This window comes from Taudactylus pleione, unplaced genomic scaffold (assembly GCF_031769625.1).
Source record: "Taudactylus pleione unplaced genomic scaffold, aTauple2 ptg000110l, whole genome shotgun sequence".
NCBI lineage: Eukaryota > Metazoa > Chordata > Amphibia > Anura > Myobatrachidae > Taudactylus > Taudactylus pleione.
Genome location: NW_028284512.1, coordinates 1276284 through 1294345, shown reverse-complemented (window position 1 = coordinate 1294345; position 18062 = coordinate 1276284). Strand labels below are relative to the sequence as shown.

Below are 18062 nucleotides of genomic sequence, written 5' to 3'. Positions count from 1 at the left end.
ATTAAATCCTGCATAGGACACAGTGTTATCTGCTCACTATTGTATTGTAGTACAGTATATGTATGTGTGTGTATATATATATATATATATATATATATATATATACATATATATATAATATGGGTGTGGGATATTTTGACGTCGTTCATCATTCAACATGCTTGCAATTGCGCCATTGACCACGTTGTATTTATGTCGATTCTGAGATGTCATCTTGATTAGAATGTTGACAAAATGTCCCTAGTGGTAACTTTAAAATGTACGGCAGCTCCAGCATTGTGTTCAGGGTCCGGCAGTTAACTGATAGACTTCCAGTGGATCCAGTGAAGCTTGCAGCAGTGAGTATCACTAACCCTAATCCCTGCCCCTACCCCTAGTGCCTAACCATAACCTCCCCTCTCGCAACCTAGCCCTCCACTGCCAGTCCATGAAGTGTCAGAGTTTCACATGTCGACATTCTGCACATGCCGTCGATCTCGACTATATATCGTATCTATCTATATTGCTTCGTAGTCCGTTTAGAATGTACTAGGTACTTAGGATTAGTGTTTTGGCGCAGTTAAGTTGCGTGAGGCTGTTTCTAGTGATTTGAGGATCGGTAGGACACATCTGCAGATAGAAATAGTAGTGTTCACTCTAGCTCCGGTGGCAGGCAGGGCGCCGGAGCTAGAGTGGGCACTTCCGCGTGCGCGCACCCAAAAAGGGGGGGTGGCCATTGAAAAGGGGGCGTGTCTATAAGACTCATCACCTTTTCGTCACTCTTACAGACATGCCGGGCAGCCCCCAAGCCCTGCTGACAGGTAGAATAGATGCCGGGCGCCCAGCATCTATTCACTGGTGGTAACTGGGTCACCGCACATTTCCCCACCCGTGGGACACTGCGACCCGCAGGTGAAGATGGTACCCGCAGGCTGTCTTAGCGGTGCGCTGCGCGGTGAGGGCAGGGGGCTTTTTGCCCTCCAGAAGGAGGGCAGGGCACAACTCCCCGCTAAAACAGCCTAATGGGAACGCTAAAATAGATTCATTGTGTTTCTAGAGGCTCAGTTTCGAATTTACATTTCTCTGATGTGAATATTTAATGTAGACTGTGGCAACAAATAGTAGTAAATTTATTTATATAGCGCTTTTCTCCACTATGATTCAAGGCAGTTGAATTCATATAACCACATTATCTATTTAAGTTCTATCTCTTTACTGTTCGTTAAACAATGTGTAACCTTGGCAAGTCAAACGCCGAAGAGTTCAGTCTTTGGGATCGCTGGAGAACTCGTATTACTTCTGATTGTTGCAAGAGACCGCTTTCTTGCAATCATTTTAAAGTGGTCATAGAGCAAATTCGAACATGTAGTTTTAGCCTAAGATCCTTTTCATACAAGCTAGTAACCATTAGAATTTATTGAGAATAGTAGGAGTATTGGGATTCAGTTCCCGTGGTTGGATAATTGTGTACCCATTAATTTTCCTCCAAACTGTTCCGATTTCAGCAAGACCGACTGGGATTTGCAGTGGGCTTGCCGTACGAGGCATGACCAAAGCCACCATGTCGAGTTCACTTCCCCCATCATGTCACAGCAACTTCCCCCACAAACCCAAGTTCAGAATTGAAATGTTGTGAAGTGTGGGGGCAACCATCGTAATTTGAGTGTCTAATGATGCTCAATGTGGGTTCTAGGTCCTTGCACATTCAGACGCACAGCTGTACACCAGGGAGGGGCTTGTGGCGGTATTAGCATAAAGTCACAGATGTGTGACCACCAAAAGATGCACACGGACGCCGCTGCATGAGACTCTGAATCAACCCCAAAGTGTAATGTAGCCAAAGTACTTCTGTGCATAGCCACCATCTGCTTGGCTATGCTGCGCTCACGTCGTAACTTCTGTGGTGGTGCACCTCCAAGTGGGGTTCACTGGGCCAACTGTTTGGTCTCGGGATCCAAACTGTAGATCCAGGATTCATCGCCACTGAGGATCTTCCATACAGAGTTTGGGTGACTGCCATCAAACCTGGCCAGCGTGTTTTGGCTCGCTGGCCAAGTCCCCTGAGTCTCCTTCTGCTTTTGAGTCAGCTGATGGGGCAGAAACCTTGCTCAGGCCAAGGGGAGTATCAAGCAGATGAATCTCGATGAGATGTCTAGCTCCTTTTCTAACTGGACCATGGTCGCCCTAGCGTCTACCTCAACTATGGCCCCCACGGCTGCAACCTTGTCCTCAATGATGTCGGTCAGAGCGCTCCCTTGTCTTCCAGGGACCGTCTTCAGACCCAAAATTCTGAAAACCACTCAAACACAGTGGTTCGGGACAGTGCTTCCTCCCCAACAAGAGCTCGCAGTTGGTCAAAACTCTCCTGCTGTCACAGACCACTCTTGTAGTCATAGACGATCATGGCTCTCCATTGGCTTTTGAGCTCCATAACGAGTTTGTGAAGGCAGTGAACAAGCTGACTTCTTTGGTGTGCAGTACTGCTTATATATAGTACTGTGCCCTGAAATTTCACAAGAACTTTAGTCAGAGATCACAGTTCACAACCAGACAATCTGATTGTGTCTATTCTACCTATGCACTTCACATCCAGAAACTTATTGCACACCCCTCGTAGTGGCCTAAAGATCTTGTATTTTCTTCGCCCCCTTTCCTGGCACATTATTATTATTATTATTACCAGTTATTTATATAGCGCACACATATTCCGCAGCGCTTTACAGAGAATATTTTGCCATTCACATCAGTCCCTGCCCCCAGTGGAGCTTACACTCTATATTCCCTATCACACACACACATATACACACTAGGGGTAATTTTGCTAGGAGCCAATTAACCTTCCAGTATATTTTTGGAGTGTGGTAGGAAACCGGAGTACCCGGAGGAAACCCACGCAAGCACAGGGAGAATATACAAACTCCACACAGTTAGGGCCGTAGTGGGTATCGAACCAACGACCTCAGTGCTGTGAGGCAGTAATGCTAACCATTACACCGTCTGTGCTGCCCACATTCTAATGATTCACTCAAACTATATCTTTTGTTATATTGTATTTTATAGACATTCGTATTATAGCCCTAAGAATGAATTCCTATATTCACCAAAGCTTGTTGTGCGGTTGCTTTGCATGACTCCTTATTTTAGCCTTATGGACTTGTTGCTGTTCCAACCTATTTGCCTGTGTGTAACAAGCAGTGAAAGTTCCTGCCACATTAACCGACAGATACATTAAGTTCAAACACACAGGGTACACAAAAGCGTGCATGTGACATTATCAAAATTGCCATCATGTTTTCCTGTGGTCATAGAAACTTTAGGAATCTCTCCCATTCAGAAGAATCAAGGTCTACTACCCATTGTAGAAATTTTATAGCAAATGTCGTTACTTTTTATTATCTGAAAATGATAATTCATAAGATCAAGAAAAGGTTTATTCCAATAGGTGTCCAAAATACATCAATTCCTGAATAAAATTTCATGTGAATACATATATATTGTAACAGATTCCCTCTGGGTGAGCAGTTCAAGGGAACACTTGCTATCTGTCTAATTAGAAGGATTATATATAAAGCCTTGTCTGTGCAGATCGGCTGCACTCAGCCACATTCTGTATTTCCTGTACACTGTGTTGTCCTGTTCATTTTCACTCCCACCTGAGGCCACGCTGGGCTGCATTCTGGCAGACTCTCATCCTCTAACTGGTAGACATTATTGCCAGGGAATTGAAATGGGCTTTTCAGCGAGTTACAGCATACAATTAAGCCAACCGCCGAATTCCATTACCATTTCCTAATTTATTGAAAAGATGCATGTAATCACATTTCCCTATTTGCAGTTTTTGATTTATTGCACAATTAAATGTATTTTCCCTTTAATGCCCGCATGGACCTGCAGTACACCTGCAAGAAAAAATAATATACAGTGGGGCAAAAAAGTATTTGGACAGCCACCGATGGTGCAAGTTGTTGCACTTTAAAAGATGAGAGATGTCTGTAATTTCAATCATAGGTACACTTTAACTGTGAGAGACAGAATCAGAACAAAGAATTCGGGAAATCACATTGTATGATTTTTAAACAATTTATTTGTATATTCTTGCAGAAATCCCATACGGCACAGTATATAATAATATTAAATATACGTTTTAAGCTTCACAGTTCCAATAAATATGTAAATATTCCCGATTTAGAAAGACAGTATATGTTCACTGTAGTTGTTCTCGCATTCGGCCGGTGGTTCAAATCCCGGCAACGTCAGTCCAACAGAGGAGGAAATCCTGATCGTCCTAAAGGTAAGTATAAACTAATCTAATTCTACACCCTAACCCTACCTTAGGGGTGCCTAACCCTAACCTCCCCCCCTGTGCCTAACCCTAATCCTCCCTCTAAGTGCCTAAACCTAACCCCTCCTTCCCCGCCGCCTATACCGAAGTCCCCCGGGGGGGGTGCCTAACCCTAACCTCCCCATGGGGGTGCCTAACCCTCCTTCCCCCTAGCCCAACCCTAGCCTCCCAGGGGGGTGCCTAACCCTAAGTCTCCCCCGGAAGCCCCTCACCGCTCCCCCCCCGCCCCGCTTCTGTCCGTGCCCGGCATCACTTCGACCGGAATGCCGGGCGCCGGTCTCCCAGCGTCGGTAAAATGACGGGCGTCTAGATTTAGACGCCTGTCATGTAACCCTCGCTGGGATTAAGTAGTTGGGAAGCCAGCTGTCGGCATTGCGGCGGCCGGCTTCCTGAATGTATACTGTTTTTCTCCTGTCAGTGGAGGTAGCCATTTTGTATGCTACACCTGTATTCAACCTATCAGTTCACTTAAGAACTAGTGATCTCACAGAGACCAGTGGTGTCCCATGCTTCAGTGCTGTTGCTAGTCCTTTGCTAAATAAAAGTGGATGTGGTGTAATATGTCGACATACTGAATGTCGACACATTCAGAATGTCGACAGGTGACATGTCAGCATCCACAATATCGACACCACCATAATGTTGATAGTCACAATGTACACAGTGATATTTTAGCCTAAAACTAACCCTAGCTCTAATTGTAGCCTCACCCTAAAATGCTGTTCTCTAAATATTTTGCTCCAATATTTAGATTTAGTGAGGACGGCATGGAAGTGATGGAAAGGCTAATCTACCTGTATCGGAAATTCAGCCAGCTGAAAGTGAGCAGTGAAGAGTACGTCTGCATGAAAGCAATTAACTTCCTGAATCAAGGTGAGTGCTGCTTATCTTCTCGGTATGGGCTTCCAGATCTGCTTGGGAAGGAAGGGTTAACAGTAGGTGATGCTGCCACAATGACTGAAGATTTTGGGGGGATTCGTGTGCAGAGAACTAGTGACTTTCCATTTATGAATCACATTTTAATAGCTGTTTAATGCAGACACCAAGGACAGAACACGCGTCACTTACCATATGCAGTTACAGGCATTTGCAGTGACAGATTATTCCTATCCAAATAAGGATTGTGTGACGGATCACCAGCTGTTCTAGCTTTATCTGGGGATGTTGACACCGTTGGATCGATGTAGTGACCACATGTACTATACACCTGCGGGGGTACATTGTGAAATTTAATATTTTAGATTTGTTTATCTTATACTATTTTTGCATTGTTTTTATTTTGCTTTGTAAAATAAGTGTATTTAAATACTTATTACAGTCTGTGACAGCTCACATTAATGAAACATACGCTTAGATCTCATCGTTTGATCTCTATACTTTCCTCTCCACGTTCCTCCTGATTATTACCAATTGGCTGCACTTACTGTTGCATTTTACTGCCTTTGGTTTGTGGACCGTCTGTCTTTTTTACCTTTCAAAAGCGTTTGGCAGATATTCAAGTCTTTACGATGTATGCCCGCAATGTCTGCCCGCACACATCACAGTATAATACAGGACCCAACATTGATGATTTCCTTGCGCACCTCTGTGGGCTGTGGGGGAAATTTGGCAATGCTGGTGGCTGTGAAGTGCCGCCGTTCTGACAACACTTCAGGCCCTAATTGAATTGCCCTCTTTGACTCATTACCCCCCTCCCCCCCAACACACACACTTTAAGAGGTCTATTTACTAAGCAATGTTAGGAGACAGAGAGAAAAATGATAAGGTACCAGCCAATCAGCTCCCAACTATCATTTTTCAAACACAGCCTGTGAGATGGCAGTTAGGAGCTGATTGGCTGGTACCTTATCACTTTTCACTCTGTCTCCTAACACTGCTTAGTAAATAGACCCCTAAGTCATAAACTAAAATGTGATAAAGAGTGATAGATCCTTCCAGTTTAGATGGCTCACCTCTGTCATGTTTCCAGATCTTAGTTGTTTGCAAACATTTTCTTTTTTTATTTGTAGTTCTTTTTCATTACTCGTTTATTTATTTTAGATATTCTCATTTTGAGATAAAAGAGAAATTTGCTGCAGCTGTTTGTATACAACCTTTTATTGTATTTTTTTTGCTTCCTGGCTATTGCCTTGTCCCTTGCTGGTAGATGTACATGAAATGCAGTCCAATGTGTGTCCATTTGTATGCTGAGCCAGGCAGGTGTCTGCGACTGCACCACCCCTCGCCCTCCATCCGCTAGAACAGTTGTCATTACTGTTATCGGCACTTATACCTACCCCATACTGGGTGCAAGAGATACGGCTGAAATAGGCGTCCACTCGGCATACAGTCTAACTTTGGTTACACACCCACAGCACGCCCAGTAACACTCTTTTCCGTGCGTATACCCGGTGACCCCTATTTGATGGATGGGAGAAGCGACCAAGTTGCTCCAGACTTGGAATCACTCTGAAATAGGCAGAGATGCGTATAGTACGTTGGCTGCATTCAAACTCGTATGCGACGCAGGATCAGGCTTAATGCGTTTTGTAAAGATTAATACCGTAATCTGCCCGCTAAGCGCTATTAATTAGTAAGAAAAACCTGAGTGCTAAATGTAAATGGATTTCCCCAAAGAATAACTAAAATACAAACTCAGTAATTTCCAAGTACCTGCCGCTATCAGCGAAAGATCTCCTCCGAGCCGTCCACCTTGCTCCCTGTAGTTCATCGGGTTACGTTATCACCCTGAATACAGCTCGGTATTGGGACTAACATGAAGGATTATAGCTGGAAATAGAGATTCCGCATGTAATGGTGAGGATCCATCATTGGAGGGGAGGTTACTAGCTGGAGAGAAAGAGGGGGAGGTGGAACAGTTTAAGGGTACCCCGGGTGTCAGGAGGTATCCAATTGCCTCTTGCACGGCGAGGCGCCATCTGCTGCTTCTGCCAGCTCACCGGGGAGCAGCGCCTGCAGGTAGTCCTCCAGCATGTCAAGGCTGTCTGCACCTCCCTGCACTCAGCGTAAGGTCGAACACATTGTTATATCGCAGGACTGGGGGATTACTGTACACTAAAATAATTACATGAGCAATAGGGAAGGTGCTACAGTATAATAGATAATGCATCATACAGACCACCTATTCAGGGTATCTCTAGATATACTCAATTGTGTGTAACTACATTTTAAAGTAGGGATGAGCAAGCGGCCGTCTAGCTGCTGTAGAACTACACATCCCAGCATGCCCTGCCACAGTTTTGCTATTTGAATATGCAAAAACTGTTGCAAGGCATGCTGGGTTGTGTAGTCAAACAACAGCTGAAGGGCAGCTTATTTACCCACCCCTGTTTTAAAGTAATTTAATCGTCCTTCACACGTGGCCTAATTCCTATCATTGCATTACTAAAAGTGAAAGATGTATTGGATACATTTCCTTACGCAGTACTAGCACTATATTAGGCCCTGTGTGAGGTCTATGCTGAGGCTCATTATTTTTCTTCAACAGATATCCAGGGTCTTAGCAGTGTTTCCCAGCTGGAGCAGTTGAATAAGAGGTATTGGTACGTGTGCCAGGACTTTACAGAGTATCGGTATTCACACCAGCCAAACAGGTTCCCGGACCTTATGATGTGTCTGCCAGAGGTCCGCTACATTGCTGGTAAGTGTCTACGTCACAGGTGACTAACTTATGTTCTGCATCCGGTGCGGTATATTTTGTCAACATTCATTAGGTCGACATGAGTGTCAACATTGCATATGCTGGCATGGTCATAACGTCGACATTCTGCCTATCAACACAGATGTAATGTTGACATATCTTTTAGTGTAATTTTATCCCTTACCCTAACATTTTGTATTTTAACATCGTCAACATTTTAAACATGTTGACATTAGGAATGTCTTCATGTTTAAAATGTGATACGAATGGTCGACGTGCTGGAATGGAATGTTGACTTTATGATTGGAGATATCGTGATTGCATCACCCAAATGTGTGCCGTAATCTAGATCGTAGATATCCATTTAGTCGTAATATTATATTTTATGTATAAAGTGGCAGCAGACAGTAGATCTTACAGTGTAATTTCTCATAGACACATGCACACACGCTAACATTAAGCAGCCCGTTACCTGTAGGTAACCTAGTGACCACATTGGACAAGTTACGTCCATTCTGGCATCATTGAGGTCTCCTGGTACAGTCGGAAGATGCCTGCACACCGGCTGATAGTAACCTAGAGTAACCTTCCGACCATAGTCACGAACGTGCCCGACTTTTGATTTCAATAGGATATATACGTCCATATATGCCGATGCATGCAGAATGTTGTGTGGGTCAGTGTGACCCTGGCTTTCCCATCTGAGGCAGATTATAATGCAAAGTGGCTTCAGGCATCTGCTGCTGATGTGCACAAAGCCAGTAGTGGTCCCACATAGTCATGGCTGTGAGGGGGAAACTAGTGGCAGATATGGTATTGCATTAATTGCCCGTTATCTATGTATGGTTAGCATCATACGCTGCCAGGATACTACTATTCAAGACTATGGCTCAAATATTATAGCCTGAGATTTGCGGGCATCGGCAATTTTGGAAAGATAGCCGCTAGATTTAAAGAGGCAATTACTTGGCCTTTTAAATGAAGTGCCGGTTTAAATCTAGTGGGTTGGTACGAGATGCCAGCACTCAGGATCCCGGTTGTCACAATCCGACAGAAGGAGGTAAAGCTGGGAACACACCTGACAGATATATCTGCAGATGATGGTTGTTCATACACACTGAACAACCATCATCTGGCCGTGGGGGGTGTTGTGCCCACCACTCCATGGCCTCTGCTGCAAGTGTACGGGTGGTCTGTAGAACTGCAGTACAGCCAACTCAATTTCGCTGGTACACACTGGCCGACGGGCACCCAATATATTGGCCAATCAATTGATCAGCCATTATATCTTCCAGTGTGTACCCAGCATAAGTATACTACCCTTCCCCTACTCCTAACCCTCCCTCTCTGTAGTCTAAACCTAATCTTCCCCCCCGTACCCTAACCCTAGCCTTCCCTCCCCCGCAGCCTATCCCCTAGTACCTAACCCCAATAGTTACCATTGGGATGCCGGGATACTGACCGGTGTTGGGATTCCGGCGCCGGCATGCTGAGTGCCGGCATCCCAACAGCCGGGATAATACCTACATCCCAATCTAGCAGCTGTCTCGTCAAAATTGTGTAAGTGCTTGCAAATCGCATTTGATCCCATATACCCATTGGGCATCAGGGCAACTGCTTTAGATGGCACATGCACAAAGTAAACCCAAATGGAATCAGTATGTATTTTTGGCGCAGAAGACGTGCGCATACACAGCATCTAAACTAACTTCGCTCTTTTTATTTATTTTTAATTTAAAGTTTTCCTCTAATGTACGCCTGAGCTTAAATGATTGCGTGTCTGGTCTTTCCACAGGAAAGCTGGTGAATGTACCCCTGGAGCAATTACCACTTCTCTTTAAAGCATTTCTACACTCATGCAAAACTAGTGCTAGCAAGGAGTGAGCACCAGCAGGAGAACGGATTTGAAGACGGCTGCAATGGTGGCTGGTTTGCATCAGTTGAAGAAAAAAATAGAAAAAAAGACAGTTACAAATCCCATCACGGGAGTGAAAAAGAAAGTCTGCTTTTTTTTTTTTTTTTACTCATTTTTAATCTATTTATTTCCTGACAGAGTTGAATGTATTATCTTCAACACGGGTGCACAAACACAAATGCAGTTGTTGCATTATGTTGCTGTTTACAGATTTAGGATTTTTAACGCCTTTATATGGGAGGGGACTCTCTTCCAATATGGAAGGGGTTACAAATTGTTACAGTGTTGCCATTTTATTTTATTATTATTTTTGTACTTTTTAGATTGTTTTTTCTCTTGTTGGGAGTGGGTTGTAGTGTCTAAGAAAAGAAAACTACCTCAATTAAATGTTTTTTTTTGTTGTTTTTTTTTAATAGAGATTTTTTTTTGTTTTGACTGCGAAATAGTTGACAAAAAAAAAAACTGCTGAGATGAACACGTGATTCTGCTCTTTAGCTGAGTTTTGATGGCTGGTAAATGTTTTCCAGTGTCTGGCTTTAAGCATGAATTAGTTAAGCAGTATGTTCCTTTCACACCAATTACACTGATGTTTGCAATTATTTTGACACAATCTGAAGTACCTAAGCTTCAGATAATTTGTCAGACTGCGTATAGCAATAGAATTATGTCCACGCTCGTTTCAGCCAAAACTAATTATTTGAGGTCATCAGTACAGATGACCATTTAGGACTTTTTTTTTAGTGCATTTCAAGCCTTTAAATACTAATGTAAAGCCGATACTATATATGACCTGTAGGGTTTTTCAGAGTTACAGTAGATATGTATGTACACACACGGTTTCATATACATAATCCTACTACCATCACTTTCTCTGAAAATTAAATTACATTAAAAAATAAAATTTTTAGGGTATCCTGGCTAAAATTTCGGTTTTATTACTTTGATATGATTTTACATTTTCAGGGCTATGTGCGTATTTCTTATTTTACAGCATTGTTTGTTTTTCTTTTTGTTAAATTAACTGTAGACTCTCAGCTATCCTCTATATACTACAGTGTAACCTGGTTTTGCCAAAACAAAAGCAATTTTTTGTCAAAATGTAGCAAAAGGTTATTTATTTAACACACTGCATATTGCAAAAAGCCAGACGCTGTGTAAAACGTTTTGTACATGTCCTCAATTGTAAGGACCGATGGATAAGAAAATAGTAACACTTGGAATTTCTAGTGGTTTTCTCAGCATTTTTCATCCTACGTAGACCAGAAGCAGGTGTTTGACCTCATGTTTTGCGATGATGCCTGCCTCTGGGACTGAATGTGTTAACAGTACACAGCAGGTTAAACAAAGCCCATTGGCTGAGGCTCCTTTACTTGGCGCTCATCAGACAAGATGCCATTGTGACTAATCACCGCAAATTATTTAAAAAACTAAAAAAACAAAAACAGACGTATACATTTTTACATCTATATTGATAATTCAAATAGAAAGCTATTTTTTAATGTATGGTTTTAAAGTAGTATAATTTCATTTAGTTGTATACAACCTTTCGAAGACCTCTCTATTGGCCTCAGAGACTATAAAAATGATTTATTATATCTTGTTATGTGAATGCTGTGCAGCCAGGTCAGAATATGATCTCTAGTCTACTACTTCACCTCTTCTATACAAGTCCCTGGGACTTGTGACTTTAAACAGGGTAAAAGAGAATGTTTCTGTTGGAAAACTCAGGTATTATGGCAGTGTAGTCACGTAGATGTAGAGACACTAGGTCAATTTCCCTTCTCATTTCTGATTTCACTCTGAAGAACACACTAGATAGCACTCATCCCTGACTGCAGACAAAAGACGTTTATCACTGCATTTAAGGAAGCACTGACTAGTCATTATTATCCAGTCGACTGGCACTCTGTTACTGCTCGGCCTGGCCACAATTTTACGCCAGCCCCAGTTTGACGTGTAAGCTCAAGGCCAAATTCACTTGATGATCACACGTATGTCTGTAGTATAAATGTGAGCCTCATATGATACATACAGAAAATTGCACATGAAGAATACTAAGAAGGTGACTTTATATTTACATGCAGCGGTGTACTGATTGTGGACATCTGTTATAGTGCTAGTGGTACTGTATGTTGCAGGTCATGATCGGTATCTATGCTAAATTGGCAGTACAAATAAATGTTTGCTTCCAGGAAATCATTAGGATACCTTCAGCTTCGTAGATACAGAAAAAAACTACTCGTACCATCTTTTCGAATGTCCTTCAACAATAGAGCCTTTTTATTTTATTTTTACATGGATTTTACTTTTTATATGTGTGTTTCTTTTTTAAATGTATTGTTTTATCTCCATTTTATGAGTTGTGGTGGGGGAAGGGAGGGTGTTGTGTTGTTTTTATAGTTCATGATTTTCTTATGTTTTTCTACTGGGCTGTGTTTTTGATCATTTTTATTGGAGAGGAGGGGGCGGTGCTCAAGTTGACCCTTTTTACCATAGGAGATATCATGTTTGATTGTTTCCATCCATTCATAGTAGTGAGCCATGAAGGAGAGAAGCGCGAAGAAGTGTTGTGATGGTGACCAGATGGATTACCGCTCTGTAAAGCATTGATGAGTCCGCCATCAGGCTTTTACAGAGTTTCCGAGTTCAGGTTTTCATGATCAGTCCAGTTGGGACAAAGGTGCATGGTAAAGAAATCAGAGTTGCAGATATTGACTCTTCAGGCAGTATTCGTTTTAATATCATGGTGTTATGTTGACCCTTCTTGAGTTGATGATAATAAAAGTCCAAACTTGCCTTGGGAGACAGTGCCTTGTATACTTGATTCAAGGCATTTATCCTGTTTTTCCCAGCACTGTGTCCATAGTCCCATACAGTGCATGGGCTCGACAAGACCGAATGTTCTTAACCTTAAATGATTTTTGTAAAGATATTGCTTCCTAACTATGCAAAATTGCTGGCAGATCTGACAATTCTGTTCAATGCAAAGAATAACATTAACCTTTTGTTAAAGTCTACTCTGCCTGTGCTAGATCAGTGTTCAATCACTCCCTTCTGAAATAAATAGATTTGATTATACAGGACCCGCCATGAGACCGAGAGGGCAAATTAACCTGGTGTTGACTACATTGCATCATTGTACATTGTACCATTCACCTGCTGTATTGTATGTTCTACCAAGTCAGTATTCAGCTTTGAGGACCCCCTTAGCTGGATTCCAGCTGCTGCACAATTTTGTCCTCAGAGCTCCTGATATGCACATCGATATAAACATCTCCGATTTCCCCATTTGTGACTACACTAGCCGATTAGCCTCTTCTTTTTTTTGATTTGTAATGGTAATACGGGTACGCTTATCGGCAGAGTCTGTCACTAACATTCTCAGAAACCATTTAACGCAAACTTTGTGCCAGGACTTTGTATGTAATGTTGTAATTGTGCCTAATATATTGTGCTTGTGCTGCAAAAAAAAAAAAAGCAACATTTGTGAACCATCAACTTCTATGAGAGCTTTAACCACAGTATATACCTCACTAGTTTTCACCTGGCCTCTTTCAATGGTCATGGGACAATATTCTGCAATTCAGCTTCTTTCACTGGATGAGGTGTGATAGATCAGGACTCTGGAGTGTGCAGGAAAGACGTATAATTTAATGCAAATGTATAAATTATCTACAATGAAAAGCAAAGCAAGAATGCAACTGTAATTTCTGTCTGACACATGTATACCTCTGGTTACTGGAAGGGATGCTACAGACACAGAGGGGACCACACTTTTTGCTACTGGCTTACTGAGTCCTGCTAAATGGATACAGGTTGCCGGCTGTATTGTGTCTTCCCCAAGGATAAGGACATATTATAAAATATAGAGTTCTACTTTTGTGTGGTAACTTGCTGATTTGTTGAGACTCCCGAAGGCTCCGATGACTCACAGTACACTCCTCTTTGTCATGCTTCGTTCAAACATTTGTGTTATTAATGCTATTCTTCAAGCGTTTCCTATTTTTGGCAATGGCACCTTTGTTTGAATGTGGCAAGATGTTATTGGATAGAGGTTTGTTGTCCTGGACTGCTGGAGCCTTCAGGCAGACCTGTTGGGTAGGAGGAGGAGCACCACCACACGCAAGTTGAGTAGAATTATTTATTTTGTGGAAACGTAGTAAATTGTACCCACAATGTTCTGTAATATGATGGCTTCCAGTGAAGACTACTTCGGCCATTAGTTTCACAATATAATGATTTGAAATTCCCTCTTCGAAAAAAAAAAAAAAAATTATATATATATATATATATATATATATATATATATATATGAGCATTTACAACCATAGTTTGATAAATGTTTGGCATCCAGCTATATCCTCTCTCTTTTCTCTGGTCAGAGTCCTATAATCTGTAATATAGAATTTCTATTTACTACAGAGTGAAGTCTATCTAATGATATGCTATAGGGTGTATGTGCACAAATGTGCCCTATCCCATACCCATCACTCAGATTCTGGCTGTTATTTTAGAAAATGAAGACCTATGTATCATGGTGATGTTTCGTTTGCACTGTCTCTAGTTGGCCAACTAGAGAATGGAGATGTAGAGCAGCTGTAGGGTTACACTACATTTTGGAAACATTACTCCCATCACTCGGGACTATCTTTCAGTTGGAGCTCAAAGTTATAAATTTGACCTGTGTCATGAGGATACAATACAGTTATTCTATAAATGCGGGGAAATCTCCCCACATATAGAATCATCTTGGCACTTAATAATGAGTTAAATACTATTTGACCTGCGGCTTGTTAAAAAATAAATAAATAAAAGGGTATTTGAAAGTGCCCAAAAAAAAGAACCAACAGCACTGGACAAAAACACCAATAAGAAGTATAAATTTAAATTAAACTATATCGTACTTGCCGACTTCCTGACCGCCCCGTCCAGGACGAGGAGGCAAACACAGCGGTGAGCATGGATCGGCATAGGTGGCCGGTGCCGAGATTACCGACAATGTAGAGTGGGGGACATGGCTACGATGACTCAATTTAGCGCAAAATGTGTATTAGGCCACCTGGACTGCTCACTTTACTCGGGAAAGTGTGCAGGATCAGGAGACTTTAATGCTCTTCTGAGCGGCCAGGAGCATCACTCGAGATTCAGGAGCCTCCCAGCCGTTCCGGGAGGGTAGTCAAGCATACATTACATATGTACTGAAGTGGGTTTATAGAGAACGGCTGTGCATATCATTTTATTTTATATTTCTTATTGGTGTTTTTGACCAGCACTATAAAATAATCTATTTTTGTTTCACATCGGTAATATGACTATGCAGTTACCATCTTGGTTTGTGAATTATTATAAATCAATTGGAAATACATCACATATATAGGGTGAGTTATCAAACCCGAGGATGTGCCGGTCAGTGCTGCTGTTACTGGCACTGGCGGTCCCGCCCCTTCCATATGATGTCATGTGCACATGGGGTGTGGCCGGCACAGGGCGCTATTCAGCCCTGTTACGGTGCTTCTGCCTGTATCAACTAACCAGATTTTAGTTATCATTTAGTACATTCTATACAATATTACTAAGATTATTATGGGTAACTTCTCCCCTTTAATCTCCCCCTAAATATTACAAATACATGTTGCATGATCAAGTTGCATTTTTGCTTTATTTTTCTCCCTTCATATTATACGTGAAAGTAGAAGCGTTGCTGACGTGAATAAAGTCTCCCTAAATATAACCAAAGTACTGAACGTTGAACACATTGCAAACTACCTCATGCATAAGAAGCTAAAGATATGTGTACAGGATTTATCGGAAGCAAACCACACTTAACCCAGGAATCTACCTCTTTCTTTTAAATTGGGATAACAGTTGCAGCTCTTGTGAGTCGGCAGGGAATTGTTGAAGGAATTCCCCTAAATGTTCGTAGGAGTGCCCAATGTGAGTGACTTGTTATCTACTATGTGCATATAGTACTTATGACACAATGATACAGATTCACTATGAGTCTCATGAAGTTTATTTTTTTTCCAAATAACAGGAAGGCACAACGTTTCCTATAAACCATTAGTTTTCCTGTATTTTTGTCAGCTGCCTTTTCCAATTGAATAATAATAACTTGTGATAAAGCTGTGTATTTGTGTAAATAAAGTAATGCAGGAATGTGTCATCGCTGGAATGTACCTATTGAAGTTAGAGCCTATTGCAATCCTCTCTAGCCCCTTGCTCTCTAATTTCTCTTTTGTGTTAATTTTTGTTTTGTTTTTGTTTTTTTTATGTAGTAGAGCACAAATCCTGCTGCAACTCTTTTATGTATCTGTAACTCCACTACCTTTTTGGAAATGTGACCAATGTATTTTAAAGAGCATGTCTAGCAAGTGTTAGAGATTTTTAAATCAATAAATGTGAATTCCTATATTATTCCGCCTGTGTTATTATTTGTGTGAGCTTCTGTTATTGGTTAGTGTTGTTGAGTCATTTTTAGAATTCTATGGACAGAGGGTGTCTGACTGGGATGCAGTCAGGAAGCTGATGGTTGAAATGCCGACCGCCGGCTTTCCGACTGTCTATTCCCGGCAGGGGTCTAATGACAGGCATCGAAATCCCAACGCCTGTCATTTAACCTATGCCGGGAGCCCGACGCCCGGCATCCCAATCGAAGGTAAGCTTGGCGCGGACAGCCGCGGGGGGGAGGGTTAGGTTAGGGGCTCCCGGGTGGGATTTAGGGTTAGGCACCCCCCGGGAGGTTTAGGCTGGGGGGGGTTAGGGTTAGGCACCCCGGGGGGGAGGGGAGGGTTAGTCATCCCCCCAGGAGACTTAGGTTTAGGCTGTGGGGAAGGGTGGGTTAGGTTTAGGCACTTGGGGGGAGGTTAGGGTTAGGCACCCCTAAAGCAGAGTTAGGGGGGGGTTAGATTAGTTAATACTTCCCAAAACCGCTGTCGGGATCTTCACTGGTGCCGGTCTTCCGCCGGCGGTATTCCATACCGATCCCGTCTGATTTACCATTCGTCTGCTGCATGTATATATTTTACACTGTTCGACACACAGATTGGTTTAGACTTTTTACCCAGTCTATCTTATTTTGTTGCAGAATTGTACCTGGTATTACAGGGAAGGACAAGGAGTTTAGATTCCTTTTGTTCCTATTTTTCTTAAGATATTTTTGTAGCAGAAAACAATATCAAATGAAAAAAAGAAGTTTCAGTGCTTTGAAATAATAATAATAATAATATAGAAAACAAACTAATTTTAATTTAGTAAGATGAGAGAATTGAACAAGGGTCTAACTTCAAAGCAACCGGTGTCACTACATGTGACTGTGGGCCTGATTCACACGGAACGCAAGTCTGCATACGCACGCACCCGATTGCTGCGAAAATATACTGATGAACCCAATCGCAATGACACCGCAGCACAAGAACCAGACGCCCACCACTACATATTGCTGCCCACTTCCCTTTACTCACATCCACAATACCTCGCTAGACAGCGTAAACATCGGTAACATCGAGAACCATTGAACTCATTAGCATAATAGTGGTTGACCTGACCTCACTCAGGATTTGGGCCGCTTCCTGTGTGCATCTAGAGCAGTGGTAGCCAATCCTGGTCCTCGAAAGCTACCAATGCTGCATGTTTTCCAGGTCTCACAGAATTAAGTGATATAATTAGCTCCACCTGTGGATCTTTTCAAATGCGTTAGTGAGTAATGACTACAGCTGTGCATCTACTAGGTGGTCTGGAAAACGTGAACTGTTAGTAGCTCTCGAGGACCGAGGTTGGCTACCCCTGATCTAGAGCTCTGATTGCATTGTCTAAGTCAAATAATTGGTTATGATCGTTTGTAATTATTATCTGACGATCTGGTCATCTGTGGGCTGATAGAGTGTAGATCGGACGCTACTCTGCATTGGCAAAATCTGATTTGCACAAATGCGTATATGTATATTTATATCTATGCAAGGTTTAGTCAGTGATGAGAAACAGGTTCTGGGTACATGTCTGTGACTAGTAATTAAAATACACAAAGATACTGTGAGGTATTTAGGAATATTTAAATTGCAAAGTTAGAGACAATTGTCAGAAGTTTGACTATCGTTAGCAATTGTATGCCTTGTGTTCAATGCTATTGTAGTTAAGAGGAACTGATATTTACATTCTAAATAAGTATATGGAAGCCTTTGTTGAGTTAT

At 42.0% G+C, this 18062-nt stretch overlaps 1 protein-coding gene across 1 annotated transcript in view; it reads left to right on the top strand.

Moving 5' to 3' along the window:
• The window catches only part of NR6A1 (nuclear receptor subfamily 6 group A member 1), a 286626-nt gene extending 276781 nt beyond the window's left edge, over positions 1 to 9845 (top strand). The window contains exons 9-11 of the mRNA XM_088471141.1: positions 5073 to 5194; positions 7809 to 7961; positions 9757 to 9845. Of these exons, the coding sequence (XP_088327267.1) occupies positions 5073 to 5194; positions 7809 to 7961; positions 9757 to 9845 (364 nt within the window). The remainder of the gene's footprint in view (positions 1 to 5072; positions 5195 to 7808; positions 7962 to 9756) is intronic.
• The last annotated feature ends 8217 nt before the right edge of the window (positions 9846 to 18062 follow it).